The 14,316-nt window shown below is 40.3% G+C and overlaps 1 protein-coding gene across 1 annotated transcript in view; it reads left to right on the top strand.

The window, feature by feature from the left end:
• brsk2a (BR serine/threonine kinase 2a) overlaps positions 1-14,316 on the top strand; it is a 463,140-nt gene that overhangs the window by 240,019 nt on the left and 208,805 nt on the right. Inside the window, exon 2 of the mRNA XM_070442906.1 lies at positions 7,219-7,313. Coding sequence (XP_070299007.1) covers positions 7,219-7,313 — 95 coding nt within the window. The remainder of the gene's footprint in view (positions 1-7,218; positions 7,314-14,316) is intronic.

Here is a 14,316-nt window from a genome sequence, read left to right on the forward strand (position 1 = left end):
ATATGTGGGCATTTCCATGTGAAAAGCTTCACAAGCACTAACATCTGAAGTTCATAGAAGCATGTCCAATTTGGTATAGAAATTTAAGCTAAGAGTCTACTTTTTTTCTTCTTTTTTTAAGTTTACGCATATATACAGTACCGGTCAAAGGTTTGGACCCACCTACTCATTCCAATAGCGAAGACATCAAAACTATGAATTGACACGTGGAATCATGTAGTAAGCAAAAAAGTGTTAAACAAATCCAAAGATATTTTATATTTGAGATCCTTCAAAGTAGCCACTCTTTGCCTTGATGACAGCTTTGCACACTCTTGGCTCCTATAAAATACAGTTTAGCAATCTGCTACGAATGCATCTTTGCCTGAACCAATAGGCTACCTGGTGATTTCATTGATCATTTTCATATTTCAGATAGGTCTTATTTGGGTGGGTTTTAATGATGCACCTCAGTTGTGGTACCGGCTATACTGTATGTCTAAAGATAGCTGTGACATCGCAATACCTTCAATATTTTTTGTGATGAAGATTAAGATGTAACATATTCTGACAAATGAATTACGATATTTGTGAGGAAGTAAAAGGCTACAGATAGATTATGCTTTCCATCCGATCCTGCAACCCCCGCTGCATACAGGTAGGCCGTATGATCCTGCTTGCTCTGGATTCCAGAGAAATTACAATGTGACATTATATTCCCGGTTGATATTGACTGCTAACATGAATGACTTTCAGATCAAAATGCAGGTGTAAAACGCAGTTTATTTTTGTGTCTCGCATTCAAAAACTTCGTCTTCCGTTCATGGCTGTAATCACAGGCTACGTCTGCGCAGCATTTGATGCGCGTGTTCGCCCCGTGCGTGTTTGCATGTGCATGCGCTGGGGTCTCAAGCTTTGAACCACTCCTTTTTGGTGTTTGCCGGTCCAAAAATTTGAGAACCACTTAGCTAAGAAATAAATTGCCAATTTGGGGAAATTAGTAAAGTTGTACAACTGAATGCCTTCAACATTTAACCCAACCCCTCTGAGAGGTGCGGAGGGCTGCCTTCATTGACATCCACATCCACGGGCCCAGGTAACAGTGGGTTAAGCTGCCTTGCTCAGGGGCAGAATGACAGATGTTTTACCTTGTCAGATCCTGCAACCTATTTGGTTACTGGCCCAGTGCTCTAACCACTAGGCCACCTGCCGCCCCATAAGGGCTGGACAGCTATAGGATCGGGTGGAGTGCAAATGTCAAAATGTAGGAAGAGAGGATTGCCATAAATAAATATGCAGCTCCAAAAACGTTGGGGTGATCAGGAACACTATCTGTTCACTTTGCACGCTCACCAATAATGTGGCAAGCAACAATTACTAGCATAGTCCCACTGGTCTTTTGGTAAGTCAACATTTCTTGAAATGTATAATTTACTTATGAAGTTTGGATTTGGAATTTGTTGGTAAAATGTATTACTACATAATCAAAATGTGTTGTAGACAAAATAATAAAAAGGACTGTCTGGTAGCAGCAACCAATAGACAAAGATTTGTAGATGAACAAGTCATTGCATGTATAGATTTTTTTTGACCTTACTTGAAAAAACTCCACTCGACTTGACTTGCTCTTAAAATGCATGACTTGGACTTGACTCGAGACTCAACCCATTGTGACTCGACTTGAGACTTGGGCCTTTTGTGACTTGAGACTTGCATGTGACTTATAGTGACTTGGTCCAACCTCTGGCTCTTACTGACACCTACCCATGAGCCCCCTCTGTTTTCATTTACTGTAATCAGCCCACTCACCCACTGAGCACTGACCGACATTGGACATCCATGGACCTTGAAAAGTAGTTGAAATTTGGTCTATCGAAATCTGAACCAATCATAGAAATCTGTTTCACAAGTTTGTACAGCACAGTACAGTGCAGTAGAGCACATTACAGTACAGTACGGTAAAGAAAAATATATTATAGGTCAGTATAATACAGTACTGTACAGTAAAGTAGAGTTTAATACAGAACAGTACAGTACATTAGACTACACTAGAGTAGAGTACAGTATAATTTACTGTATTGTACTTTACTGAACTCTATTCTACTCTACTGAACTATACTCTACTGTGCTGTACTGAACTGTACTCTACTCTAGTGTGCTGTACTCTACTGTGCTGTATTCAAATCTAATTTTATTTGTCACATGCTTTGTAAACAAGAGGTGTAGACTAACAGTGAAATTCTTACTTTTCCATTGCAGAGTTACAGATAAATATATATATTTTTTAAATAGATAGTGAATAGTGAATAACAATAACAAATACAAATACTTTGATGTCCGAACTTAGACATCTATGGTTGGAACAGATTTGGTCCAGTTCAGACCAGCCACATTTGGTCTTGTTTGGAGCAGAGCACATTCGAATAATAGCCAGTGTGTAGATTAATACTGAAACATGCAAAGGAGGATAGTCAATGTTTCTACCTTTGTATACCTATTCAGGATACATCACCTTGAAGAGAATGTAATTTCTGCATAGTACAGATCAGAGACCATGACGACATTCTTTTCGAACCATTCTGTTACCGGGTGTTAATCCACTTCACTTACTGTAGTTCAATAACAAAAATATATTGTTTCTGCAGACATCTTATAATTTTAATTCAGAGTACATATTTAACAGAGTTGTTTGAAAACATGGCCACATTAAAAACTGAGAGAGATTTGACCGTCATTCTGTTACCAAACGTTACATCTGCACCATTCTTCGAATAAGTGTGTTTTTGTAAAGTTTTCAGTGGAAATTGTTAAAGCCCCCGCGCAGTATTTCTTTTTTTAAAACATAACAATTCTGTATGTCGAGTTTTATTTATTTCATAAAATTTTATTTCATAACAATACGAAGTAACTTATATGTTTATAATTTATTTTCCCTGATCCTCCTTTTGCCATTGAAATGCTCAGTCTGATCATGAGGGCGTGTTGATACAAATGTTTTATCATTTACATACACAGCCCTGATTGGTGAATAGGATCATCCTAGACTTTAGAGTCCTACCTCTCAAAGTAGGAGGATACATATGCAAATAAAAGGTGACTGGTCAGATAATGAGACTCAGATTTAATGTCATGATGTGTGTTAAAACTCCATCCACCCCCTGAACAGGCTGTAAATTCCAGGCATTTTTTTTCTCACAAAGCTCAAACGAAAAGGGTATTATCATAATTTTCACAATGTCCGAGCGTTATTTCAACATCAAGTCTGGAAATATAAATACATTTAAAAAACTGGATAATCACATTTTGACTGCCACTGCCCCTTTAAAGGTAATCATTGTGCATAGAGTTGTATGGTGTGTTTAACTTTGCAATCATGGTTTTGGTTGGTATACAATTAAGTGAAACAAAATCGGAGTCTCGGCGTCATTCTGTTACGGGTGGAATTGCCCATGTCTCATATGAGAAATTGGAGGTCACCCTTTATTTGACTATCAAAGTTGTACCCGAACAATGTGAACTATGAGATACATGAAAATGTAATCTTGCTCCCAATATGAGGTCCTATTCCATTTTGGACCCGTTTTTTGGAAAACAAAAAGATGCAATCATGAGTATGTCTCAAGCACCTTTGAGATTTCAACACTTTCAATTTTTGCTGAATTTTTGTCATGTATTATTGGTATGGTGACATCTGACTGGACGGGACACAATCACTAGTGCCACATGTGATCTATTCATCCAGAGGCCCAAAGAAGCACGCATCCGACTGGCCAACAGTCATTTTGGATTAAACCAAGGGAAATCATACAGTTGATAAAGTGATATGGTGATATACATGTGTGTGGTGTGTGCCTTGCGTGCAGTCGTGTGTGCATGCTGTTGCCACCTATGCACGGTGCATGCTGTTGGCCGACCTATCTGTTCTGTTTGATGGTCGTAAAACATGTGTTTCTGCTCTTATGCTCTGAGGCTCTAGTGAACAATGTGGGATATGGATTGGCTCGGCCAGCTGCTATCCAACAGACAGAAACACACTTTGTGTATTTCCACATTGATGACTGATTATGTTGTGTATCTGCTTGAGAGTGTGTGTGTATCTGCTGGTGTGTGAGTGTTTTTCTCTGGTGTGTGGTGTGTGTTCTGCTGTGGAGTTATTGTATAGAACAAGGATTTTCCTTCTCGTTTGTAGTCACAGTTTTGCGTTTAGTAAAACTGTAAAACTCATTCAGCAATTCTTACATTTATTGTGTTGTCTGCTCATCTACCTGAGTGTGTGTATGTGTGTCGTGTGTGTGTGTTTTGCTTATTTACCTGATGACATTGTTTTAAGATGCTGTATTCTCTGCTTGTATTCTGCCAGGGGAAATGTCTCTGTGTCTGGCGGTGAGCGAGGGAATTTGAAATTAAACGTTCTTCTTTTCTCACGCTGATGCGTATCTCGAATGGAATATGATGTTGTCTTTGTGAGGAAGTCCCCGTTGCCTTGCCAGAATAGCTGTTGTTGAACGCTTGAGTGCCTCTGGGTGCTTGACAAAGAAGCCATAGTTAGTGTGCTTGCTTCAGGAAGAACATTATTGTTATCTGACAGAGTCAAGCTTACTAACTTAGAAACTTTGTTTTAGTGACTACAATGACATGACTTTTGGACAGCTGAAGTTAGCACAACATCTTCTATTGAGGACAATTACCTTTTTGTAGTTTTTTCTCCATTGCTGTAAATGAAACAACACAGTGTGTTATTTCTGACATTATTTTTTTTGTTTGCGTTTTAGAGAGAGTGACACAATGAGATCATTGCACACATTGTATATAGATTCTCTTTTTTTTCTACCATGTTATTGACTTGTTTTATGTTTACTCCATGTGTAACTCTGTGTTGTCTGTTCACACTGCTATGCTTTATCTTGGCCAGGTCGCAGTTGCAATGAGAACTTGTTCTCAATAGCCTACCTGGTTAAATAAAGGTGAAATAAAAATAAATAAAATTATATTTTATTTCATTTCATTTCAATTTTATTTCATAAAATAAATAAATATATGTTTTATAATTTATTTCCCTGATCCTCCTTTTGCCATTGAAATGCTCAGCTTGATCATGAGGGCGTGTTGATACAAATGTTTTATCATTTACATACACAGCCCTGATTGGTGAATAGGATCATCTAGACTTTAGAGCCTACCTCTCAAAGTAGGAGGATACATATGCAAATTAAAAGGTGACTTGTCAGAATAATGAGATCAGATTTAGATGTCATGATGTGGTGTTTAAAAACTCCATCCCACCTGAACAGGCTGAAATTCCAGGCATTTTTTTTCTCCAAAAGCTCAAACGAAAAGGGTATTATCATAATTTTCACAATGTCGAGCGTTATTTCAACATCATAGTCTGGAAATATAATACATTTAAAAAACTGGATAATCACATTTTGACTGCACTGCCCCTTAAAGGTAATCATTGTGCATAGAGTTGTATGGTGTGTTTAACTTTGCAATCAATGGTTTTGGTTTGGTATACAATTAAAGTGAAAAAAATCGGAGTCTCGGCGTCATTCTGTACGGTGGGAATTGCCCATGTCTCATAGTGAGGAAATTGGAGTCACGCTTTATTTGGACTATCAAAATGGTTACCCCGAAAATGTAACTATTGGAGATACATAGAAAATGTAATTGTCCCAAATGGGTTATTCCATTGACCTTGGTATTTTGAAAACAAAAAGATGCAATATAGTATGTCTCAAGCACCTTGAGATTTCACACTTTCAATTTGCTGAATTTTTGTCATTATTATGCGTATGGTGGACATTTGGGACGGGGAATCACTGTCCAATGACTAATCACAGAGGCCCAAAGAGGCAACGAATCCACTGGCCAAGTCATTTTGGATAAAACCAAGGGAAATCAACAGTGAAAAGGTGATATGTGTGATATACATGTGTGTGTGGTGTGCCTGCGTGCAGTCGTGTGTGCATGTGTGTGCCACCTATGCAGTGTGCATGTGTGTGCCACCTATCTGTATCTGTTTGAGTCGTAAACATGTGTTCTGCTCTGAGTCTGAGGCTCTAGTGAACAGTGGGATATGGATGGCTCGGCCAGCATGCTATCCACAGACAGAACACACTTTGTGTATTTCCCACATTGATGATGATTATGTGTGTATCTGCTTGAGAGTGTGTGTGTATCTGCTTGTGTGTGAGTGTTTTTCTCTGTGTGTGTGTGTGTTCTGCTGTGTGTATGATAGAACAAGGATTTCCTTCTCGTTGTAGTTCACAGTTTACGTTTAGTAAACTGTAAACTCATTCAGCAATTCTTACATTATTGTGTTTGTCTGCTCATCTACCTGAGTGTGTGTATGTGTGTCGTGTGTGTGTGTTTGCTTATTTACCTGATGACATTTGTTTTAAAGATGCTGTATTTCCTGCTTGTATTCTGCCAGGGGAAATGTCTCTGTGTCTGGCGGTGAGCGAGGGATATTGAAATTAAACGTTTTCTTTTCTCACGCTGATGCGTATCTCGAATGGAATATGATGTGTCTTTGTGAGGAAGTCCCCGTTGCCTTGCCAGAATAGCTGTTGTTGAACGCTTGAGTGCCTCTGGGTGCTTGACAAAGAAGCCATAGTTAGTGTGCTTGCTTCAGGAAGAACATTATTGTTATCTGACAGAGTCAAGCTTACTAACTTAGAAACTTTGTTTAGTGACTACAATGACAGGATACTTTTGGACAGCTGAAGTAGCACAACATCTTCTATTGAGGACAATTACCTTTTTGTAGTTTTTCTCCATTGCTGTAAATGAAAAACACAGTGTGTTATTTCTGGTACATTATTTTTTTGGTTTGCTGTTTAGAGAAGATGACACAATGAGATCATTGCACACATTGTATATAGATTCTCTTTTTTTTCTACCATGGTTTAGACTTGTTTATTGTTTACTCCATGTGTAACTCTGTGTTGTCTGTTCACACTGCTATGCTTTATCTTGGCCAGGTCGCAGTTGCAAATGAAAACTTGTTCTCAACTAGCCTACCTGGTTAAATAAAGGTGAAATAAAAATAAATAAAAATTATAGAATAGAATAGTAATGAATCTGAAAGGGGTATTTTCTTCCTTTATTAACATGGCAGGATGTCAGTCTCTCTCTCTCTCTCTCTCTCTCTCTCGCTCACACGCACGCACGCACACAGAAGCCTGTACAGAATGCTTAATGTGTGTGTCTCCTATAACCTGTGTCTTTCTTTTCCAGGCCTGGTCAAGCTGGGGATCCACTGTGTCACATGCCAGAAAGTTGCAATTAAGATTGTCAACCGAGAGAAACTCAGCGAGTCGGTACTAATGAAGGTAAGACTACACCCCTGAATATAATCTTCTCCGTTCAGAAGGCACAACATGTAGGGATTTGGGAAGGTACTATCTGAACTTGTCCAATAAGAAATGCTTGTTTTCATTTTCTTCTGCAAAAGGCTTTGATCCCTGTTTTCTCTGAAATCCCGGGTTGAGAATGGAATAAGCAGGAAATCTGGAATTCTCCAACCCGAGTCTTGCCCTATCATTCTCTTTGGACCTCTCCTAATGTCCCCCAATACCTTTCAAGTTTCCTAGCTTCCTCTATAGCCTGTACACAGGTATGGAGCATAACAAATAGTCATTGGAAAAATAAGATGATTTACTGCCTGCTCACAATTAGAATCTTTCTGGAGGCTTTCCCTATAATTGGCCCCTCTGCTGGTTTCAGGAAGAGGGGAATGGAAAGGGCAGGGAGAGGCGGAATGGAGAGGGTCACAACCTGACCTGATAAACTATAATTGTCTTTCCTGGGACACATAGAGAGAGAGGAGTGGCTGTAATTGTTTAGAAATTAGGTGTTGAGAGGGGCACGTGAGGGTTTGATTTGCAAATTTAACCCAGTCGATTTGCAAATGGAAATGCCTCCATTTTGGCTCCACGTCTGAAACGGTTGTATTAGAAAACCAGAGAGATAGAAACCAGAATCTTAGATTTTTCTGTTTAATATTTCTTCATCTCTCTCTCTCTCTCTGTCTCTCTCTCTCTTTCAAGCGTTTCCCTTAGATTTTGTTTTATAGGGAAGATATAAAGGCCCCTGAAGATACTACCAGGGCTGGTCACAATAACATTGGCTATATAGCAGTAGAGTAGACATGGCTGACATAATATGGTCATGGTCAAGCAGACGACACACACGCACGCACACGCACGCACGCACGAACACACACACACCTGTACACGCACACACACACACACACCTGTACACGCACATACAGTCGCTCTCTCTCTCTCTCTCTCTCTCTCTCTCTCTCTCTCCTCTCTCTCTCTCTCTCTCCTCTCTCTCTCTCTCTCTCTCTCTCTCTCTCTCTCTCTCTCTCTCTCTCTCTCTCTCCTCTCCTCTCACTCTCTCACTCTCTCACACACACACACACACACACACACACACACACACAAACAAATACTCTTTCTCTTCTCAATTCAATTCCAGGGGCTTTATTGGCATGAGAAACATATGTTTACATTGTCAAAGCAAGTGAAATAGATAATAAACAAAAGTGAAATAAACAATGCAAAATGAACAGTTAACATTATTCTCAGAAGTTTCAATGCGATAGACACATGTCAAGTGGCATATTATGGCAATGTACAGTGTTATAATGATGTGCAAATAGTTAAAGTACAAAATGGAAAATAAATAAACATAAATATGGGTTGTATTTACAATAGTGATTGTAACAAATCTTGCTGCTGTGATGGCACACTGTGATATCTCACCCAATAGATATGGGAGTTTATCAAAATTGAATTTGCTTTGGAATTCTTTGTGGGTCTGTGTAATATGAGAGAAATACTGTATGTGTTTCTAATATGGTCATACATTTGGCAGGAAGTTTGGATACGCAGCTCAGTTTCCACCTAATTTTGTGGGCAGTGCACATAGCCTGTTTTCTCTTGAGAGACATGTCTGCCAACGGTGGCCTCTCTCAATAGCAAGGCCATGCTCACTGAGTCTGTACATAGTCAAAGCTTTCCTTAATTTTGGGTCACTCACAGTGGTCAGGTGTTCTGCCACTGTGTACTCTCTGTCAAGGGCTAAATAGCATTCTAGTTTGCTCTGTTTTTTTGGTAAACTCTTTCCAATATGTCAAGTATCTATCTTTTTGGTTTCTCATGATTTGGTTGAGTCTAATTGGGTTGCTGTTGCTGTCCTGGGGCTCTGTGGGTTCTGTTTGTGTTTGTGAACAGAGCCCCATGAGCAGTTTGCTTCGGGGACTCTTCTCCAGGTTAATCTCTCTGTAGGTAATGGCTTTGTTATGAAAGGTTTGGGAATTGCTTCCTTGGAAGTGGTTGTCGATTTTAAAAGCTCTTTTCTGGATTATGATAATTATTGGGTAACACAAATTCTGCTCTGTGTGCATTATTTGGTGTTTTACGTTGTACACAGTGGATGCTTTTGCAGAATTCTGCATGCAGTCTCAATTTGGTGTTTGTCCCATTTTGTTAATTATTGGTTGGTGAGCAGACCACAGACCTCACAACCATACAGGGCAATGGGTTCTATAACTGATTCAAGCATTTTTTGCCAGATCCTAATTGGGATGTCAAATGTTATGTTTCTTTTGATGGTGTAGAAGGCCCTTCTTGCCTTGTCTCAGATCGCTGACAGCTTTGTGGGAGTTCACTGTGGTGCTGATGATTAGGCCGAGGTAGGTATAGTTTTTTGTGTGATCTAGGGCAATGGTGTCTCGATGGAATTTTTATTTGTGGTCCTGGCAACTGGACCTTTTTTGGAACACCATTATTTTTGTCTTACTGAGATTTTTTGTCAGGACTCAGGTCTGGCAGAAGCTGCGCAGAAGATATAGGTGCTGCTGTAGGCCCTCCTTGGTTGGGGACAGAAGCACCAGATCATCAGCAAACAGTAGACATTTGACTTCAGATTCTAGTAGAGTGAGGCCGGGTGTTGCATACTGTTCTAGGGTCCTCACCAATTCGTTGATATATATGTTGAAAAGGGTGGGGCTCAAGCTGCATCCCTGTCTCACCCCAAGACCCTGTGGAAATAAATGTGTGTGTCTTTTTGTTTGTGTACATGGATTTTATAATATCGTATGTTTTTCTCCCAACACTGCTCTCCATCCATTTCTATAGCGGACCCTCAAGCTAAATTTGTGTCAAAAGCAAGAGAAGACTTTGTCTTTGTTTTGCTATGTTTATTTGTCAATTAGGGTGTGCAGGGTGAATACGTGGTCTGTTGTACGGTAATCTGATAAAAGCCAATTCCTCAGTACATTGTTTTCACTGAGGAATGATGTTAAAGAGTTTAAGTATAGCCAATTGGAATTTGTGGTCTGTATTTTTTGTAATTTGATTTAGGATACCATAAACACCACAGGCCTTTTTGGGATGAAGGGTTTGTATTTTGTCCTTTAGTTCATTCAATGTAATTGTAGAATCCAGTGGTCCCTGGAGTTCTTTAAAATTTGATTATAAGATTTGTAATTTACCATATATATGTTTTTGCTGATTGTTCTTTGTTATAGAGCCTAGAGTTTTGGATAGATAACTCTTTGTGTTGTTGTTTGTTTAGTGTGTTCCAATTTTCCCAGAAGTGGTTAGATTCTATGGATTCTTACATTGAGGTGATTTCTGACCATCTCTCTCTCTGTCTGTCTCTGTCACATCAGCTCCTACTGAACTTTGAGTCTGCCAGTCCCTCTCGCCAGCTCCAAATGTCACCTTTTAATATTCTAATGTACTCCTGTCCCTGCGGTGCGATTAGAACAGAATGTGACACTCCTGACCAGGTGTGTTACAACCTCCAGCTCCTCTAGCCCCCGTCACACACCTTCCACCCATCCCCAGGGTCCTGCCTATGACTTCATATGACTCTATGATTGGTCTTAGGGGTCTGGAGGTTTTGCTGACATAAGGAAATTAAGACTTAAGGGGAAAATGAAGGACGAGGGGGAAGAAAGGGAGACATTTCACTGTCAAGGCTGTAAATTATTGAAAAGGTAGACATTTCACTCTAAGTGCTGTAAAGGATTCTCCTTACACGGGGAACCATTTCTGTAGGGTATTCACGACACATCACAACAATACTTTTCTGTGGAACGAGTGCATTGCAGAAACTAAAATGACAGTCACTGTTTTACCCCATGGATAGTTTCATTCGTGTTTCCCTGTTTTTAATATAAAAAAATATATATATATTTTTGGGTTATTCAGACAGGATATAAAGGAGAGACAGATGAGGGAAGAAAGACAGATGAGAAATTGTCAACCTAGACCGGGAAGCGAATCCTGGTCTCTGGCACGGGGATAACATGTGGACTAGAGTCAGGCAGGGAACCTTCCTACTGCATCTCTGTACTGTATATAGATGGAGAGGAGAATGAACGGCCTATTGTAATTGCTTCTGTGTATGACTTGGTGTAAGTGAGAGTGGGAGAGTCTCTTAGTCATGTTGAAAGACTGAGTAATTAAAGTATTGACTCACCACATGAATTGGAGAATGGATAGTTTGTTTGACTGACAGACTGTGTGTGTCAGTGCTCTGGAGCGTGTAAGTGGGTTTTGCGCTGTGACTAAGTAGATAGGGTGAGTGTGAGATTGAGAGGGGGAGTGAGTTTATGTGTGTCATTATGTTTCTTAGTGTGTGTGTGTGTGTGTGTGTGTGTGTGTGTGTGTGGGTGGGTGTGCATGCTTGATACTTACTTCCAAGTGTGTGCTCGCTTTATTTTGTCCGGAGACGGCAGTTAACATTTGTGAAACTCGTCCAGCCTCTCTCTGTCTCCGATGCTGAGCTGAGGCCAGAGGGGTGAAGAAGGGAAGGTTGCAGGGAGAATCCTAATGAAAATAGATTACACAGACACTTTGGTAGTGACACCATATCTGTGTGCGTGTGTGTATTATGTGCAATTGTACATTATCTTCTCTTCTCTACTTATTGCCTCTCCTCTCCTATCCTCTCATTCTCAGAGGACACGACATGTAGACAGTGTCAGAACCTCAGTCTTTACACATGGCCATCCCCAAACTCAGTAGAGGAGAAGAGTAATCGGTAAACATGCAGACATTCACAATAGTGTGTTTTAAACATTGAACCGAGACAGATCTTTTGCTCTGAACCAGTACATTGAAAACAATCTCTCGCTCTCTCTCCCCCCCTCCCCCTCTCTCTCTAAAGTCCTCTGATGGGAAAAGAAAGGTTGTTCCTATCTCTCTCTCCTTCTCTCTTTCTCTTTCCCCCCTGTCCCTTTGCTCTTTTGCTTCTCATCACTTCTGAGCTATGAACAATGTAGTGTGTGTTTCTGGGTATTTGTGTGTGTTTTTATGTGTTTGAACAGCAGGCCTTTATTGTGAGAGTGAGAAGGAGTGAGAAGGCTCGATCTCCAGTGATCTCCCTCTGAGTAGGGACTCCGATCACTTGTCTACCCTTTATGGTAGATACGTATGTCATCTGTTCTGACTAATTCAAACATTGAAGTTGCAAAGACATGCACTAGTAATTGACTAGCTAAATACTGCAATCAAATTAAAGCAATCAAGTAACAAAAATGATTCCAATTGTTAGCCCCCTAGAGTCGATAGGCGCACCAGTGAGTCAATCTAATTTACATGAAGAAAAAAATTCCCATCACAATCTGTCAATTTAAGATAGAGATATCTGGGTTTTTGCTTTGGATGCGTCTCAATCCACCGCATCCGCCAATGTTGCACTTCCACATCTGTGGTGAAAGGTGGCAGAGCTAGAGCGATGTTTGTCAGACCGTGAGACATCCCGGAAATCTGTCTTCTCACGTAAACGTCTGTAGCGTCCGAACGTTTTGACCTACAAACTTTTATGACCACTCTATGGGAAGGGAGACGTCGGTACCTGCGTTGTGCCAACTTCTGTTTGGTAGCGTTCGAACCGCTTGGGCTAAAAACTAACGGGACCCCACTATGGAAAGGGGAGATTCTCATGAACACGATGGTCCATCTTGCTATACATCCCCCACAAGTGTCACGGAACTTGTCTGAATTGAACCAATGCCGGTTGAAAAAAATGATTGGAAGTATGAAGGTGGTTTTGTGCCTACCCCAAAAAAGGGGTTTAATATGTATACAAAAAAAWATATATTTATATAAAAAATGTAGAACACCTAGAACACCACATTCAATTGGTTTTCTTTATTTTTACTATTTTCTACATTGTAACAAAAAAAGTGTTAAACAAATCAAAATATATCTTATTATTGAGATTATTCAAATAGCCACCATTTGCCTTTATGGCAGCTTTGCAGACTATTGGCATTCTCTCAACCAGCTTCACCTGGAATGCTTTTCCAACAGTCTTGAAGGAGTTCCCACATATGCTGCGCACTTGTTGGCTGCTTTTCCTTCACTCTGCAGTTCAACTCATCCCTAACCATCTCAATTTGGTTGAGGTCGGGGGACTGTCGGAGGCCAGGTGATCTGATGCAGCACTCCATCACTCTCCTTCTTGGTAAAATAGCCCTTACACAGCCTGGAGGTGTTTTGGTTCATCGTCCTGTTGAAAAACAAATGATAGTCCCACTAAGCCCAAACCAGATGGGATGGCGTATCACTGCAGAATGCGATGTTAGCCATGCTTGTTAAGTGTGCCTTGATTTTTTTTTTTTATCGCAGAAAAAATCGCAGTCACCAGTAAAGCACCCCCACACCATAACACCTCCTCCTCCATGCTTCAAGGTGGGAAATACACATGCTGAGATCATCCGTTCACCCACACCGCATCTCACAAAGACACCAAAAATCTCAAATTTGGACTCCAGACCAAAGACAAATTTCCACTGGTCTAATGTCCATTGCTCATGTTTCTTGGCCCGAGCAGTTCTCTTCTTATTATTGGTGTCCTTTAGTAGTGGTGTCTTTTCACACAGTCTCCTCTGAACAGTTGATGTTGAGATGTGTCTGTTACTTGAACTCTATGAAGCATTTATTTGGGCTGCAATTTCTGAGGCTGATAACTCTAATGAACTTATCCTCTGCAGAAGAACTAACTCTGGGTCTTCCATTCCTGTGGCGGTCCTCATGAGAGCCAGTTTCATCATAGCGCTTGATGGTTTGTGCTACTGCACTTGAAGAAACTTTCAAAGTTCTTGAAATGTTCCGTATTGACTGACCTTCATGTCTTAAAGTAATGATAGACTCTCATTTGTCGTTGCTTTTTTGAGCTGTTCTTGTCATACTATGGACTTGGTCTTTTACCAAATAGGGCTATCTTCTGTAGACCACCTCCCCCCACCCTACCTTGTCACAACACTGGCTCAAACGCATTAAGGAAAGAAATTCCACAAATTGACTT

This window comes from Salvelinus sp. IW2-2015, linkage group LG4q.1:29 (genome assembly GCF_002910315.2).
Source record: "Salvelinus sp. IW2-2015 linkage group LG4q.1:29, ASM291031v2, whole genome shotgun sequence".
NCBI lineage: Eukaryota > Metazoa > Chordata > Actinopteri > Salmoniformes > Salmonidae > Salvelinus > Salvelinus sp. IW2-2015.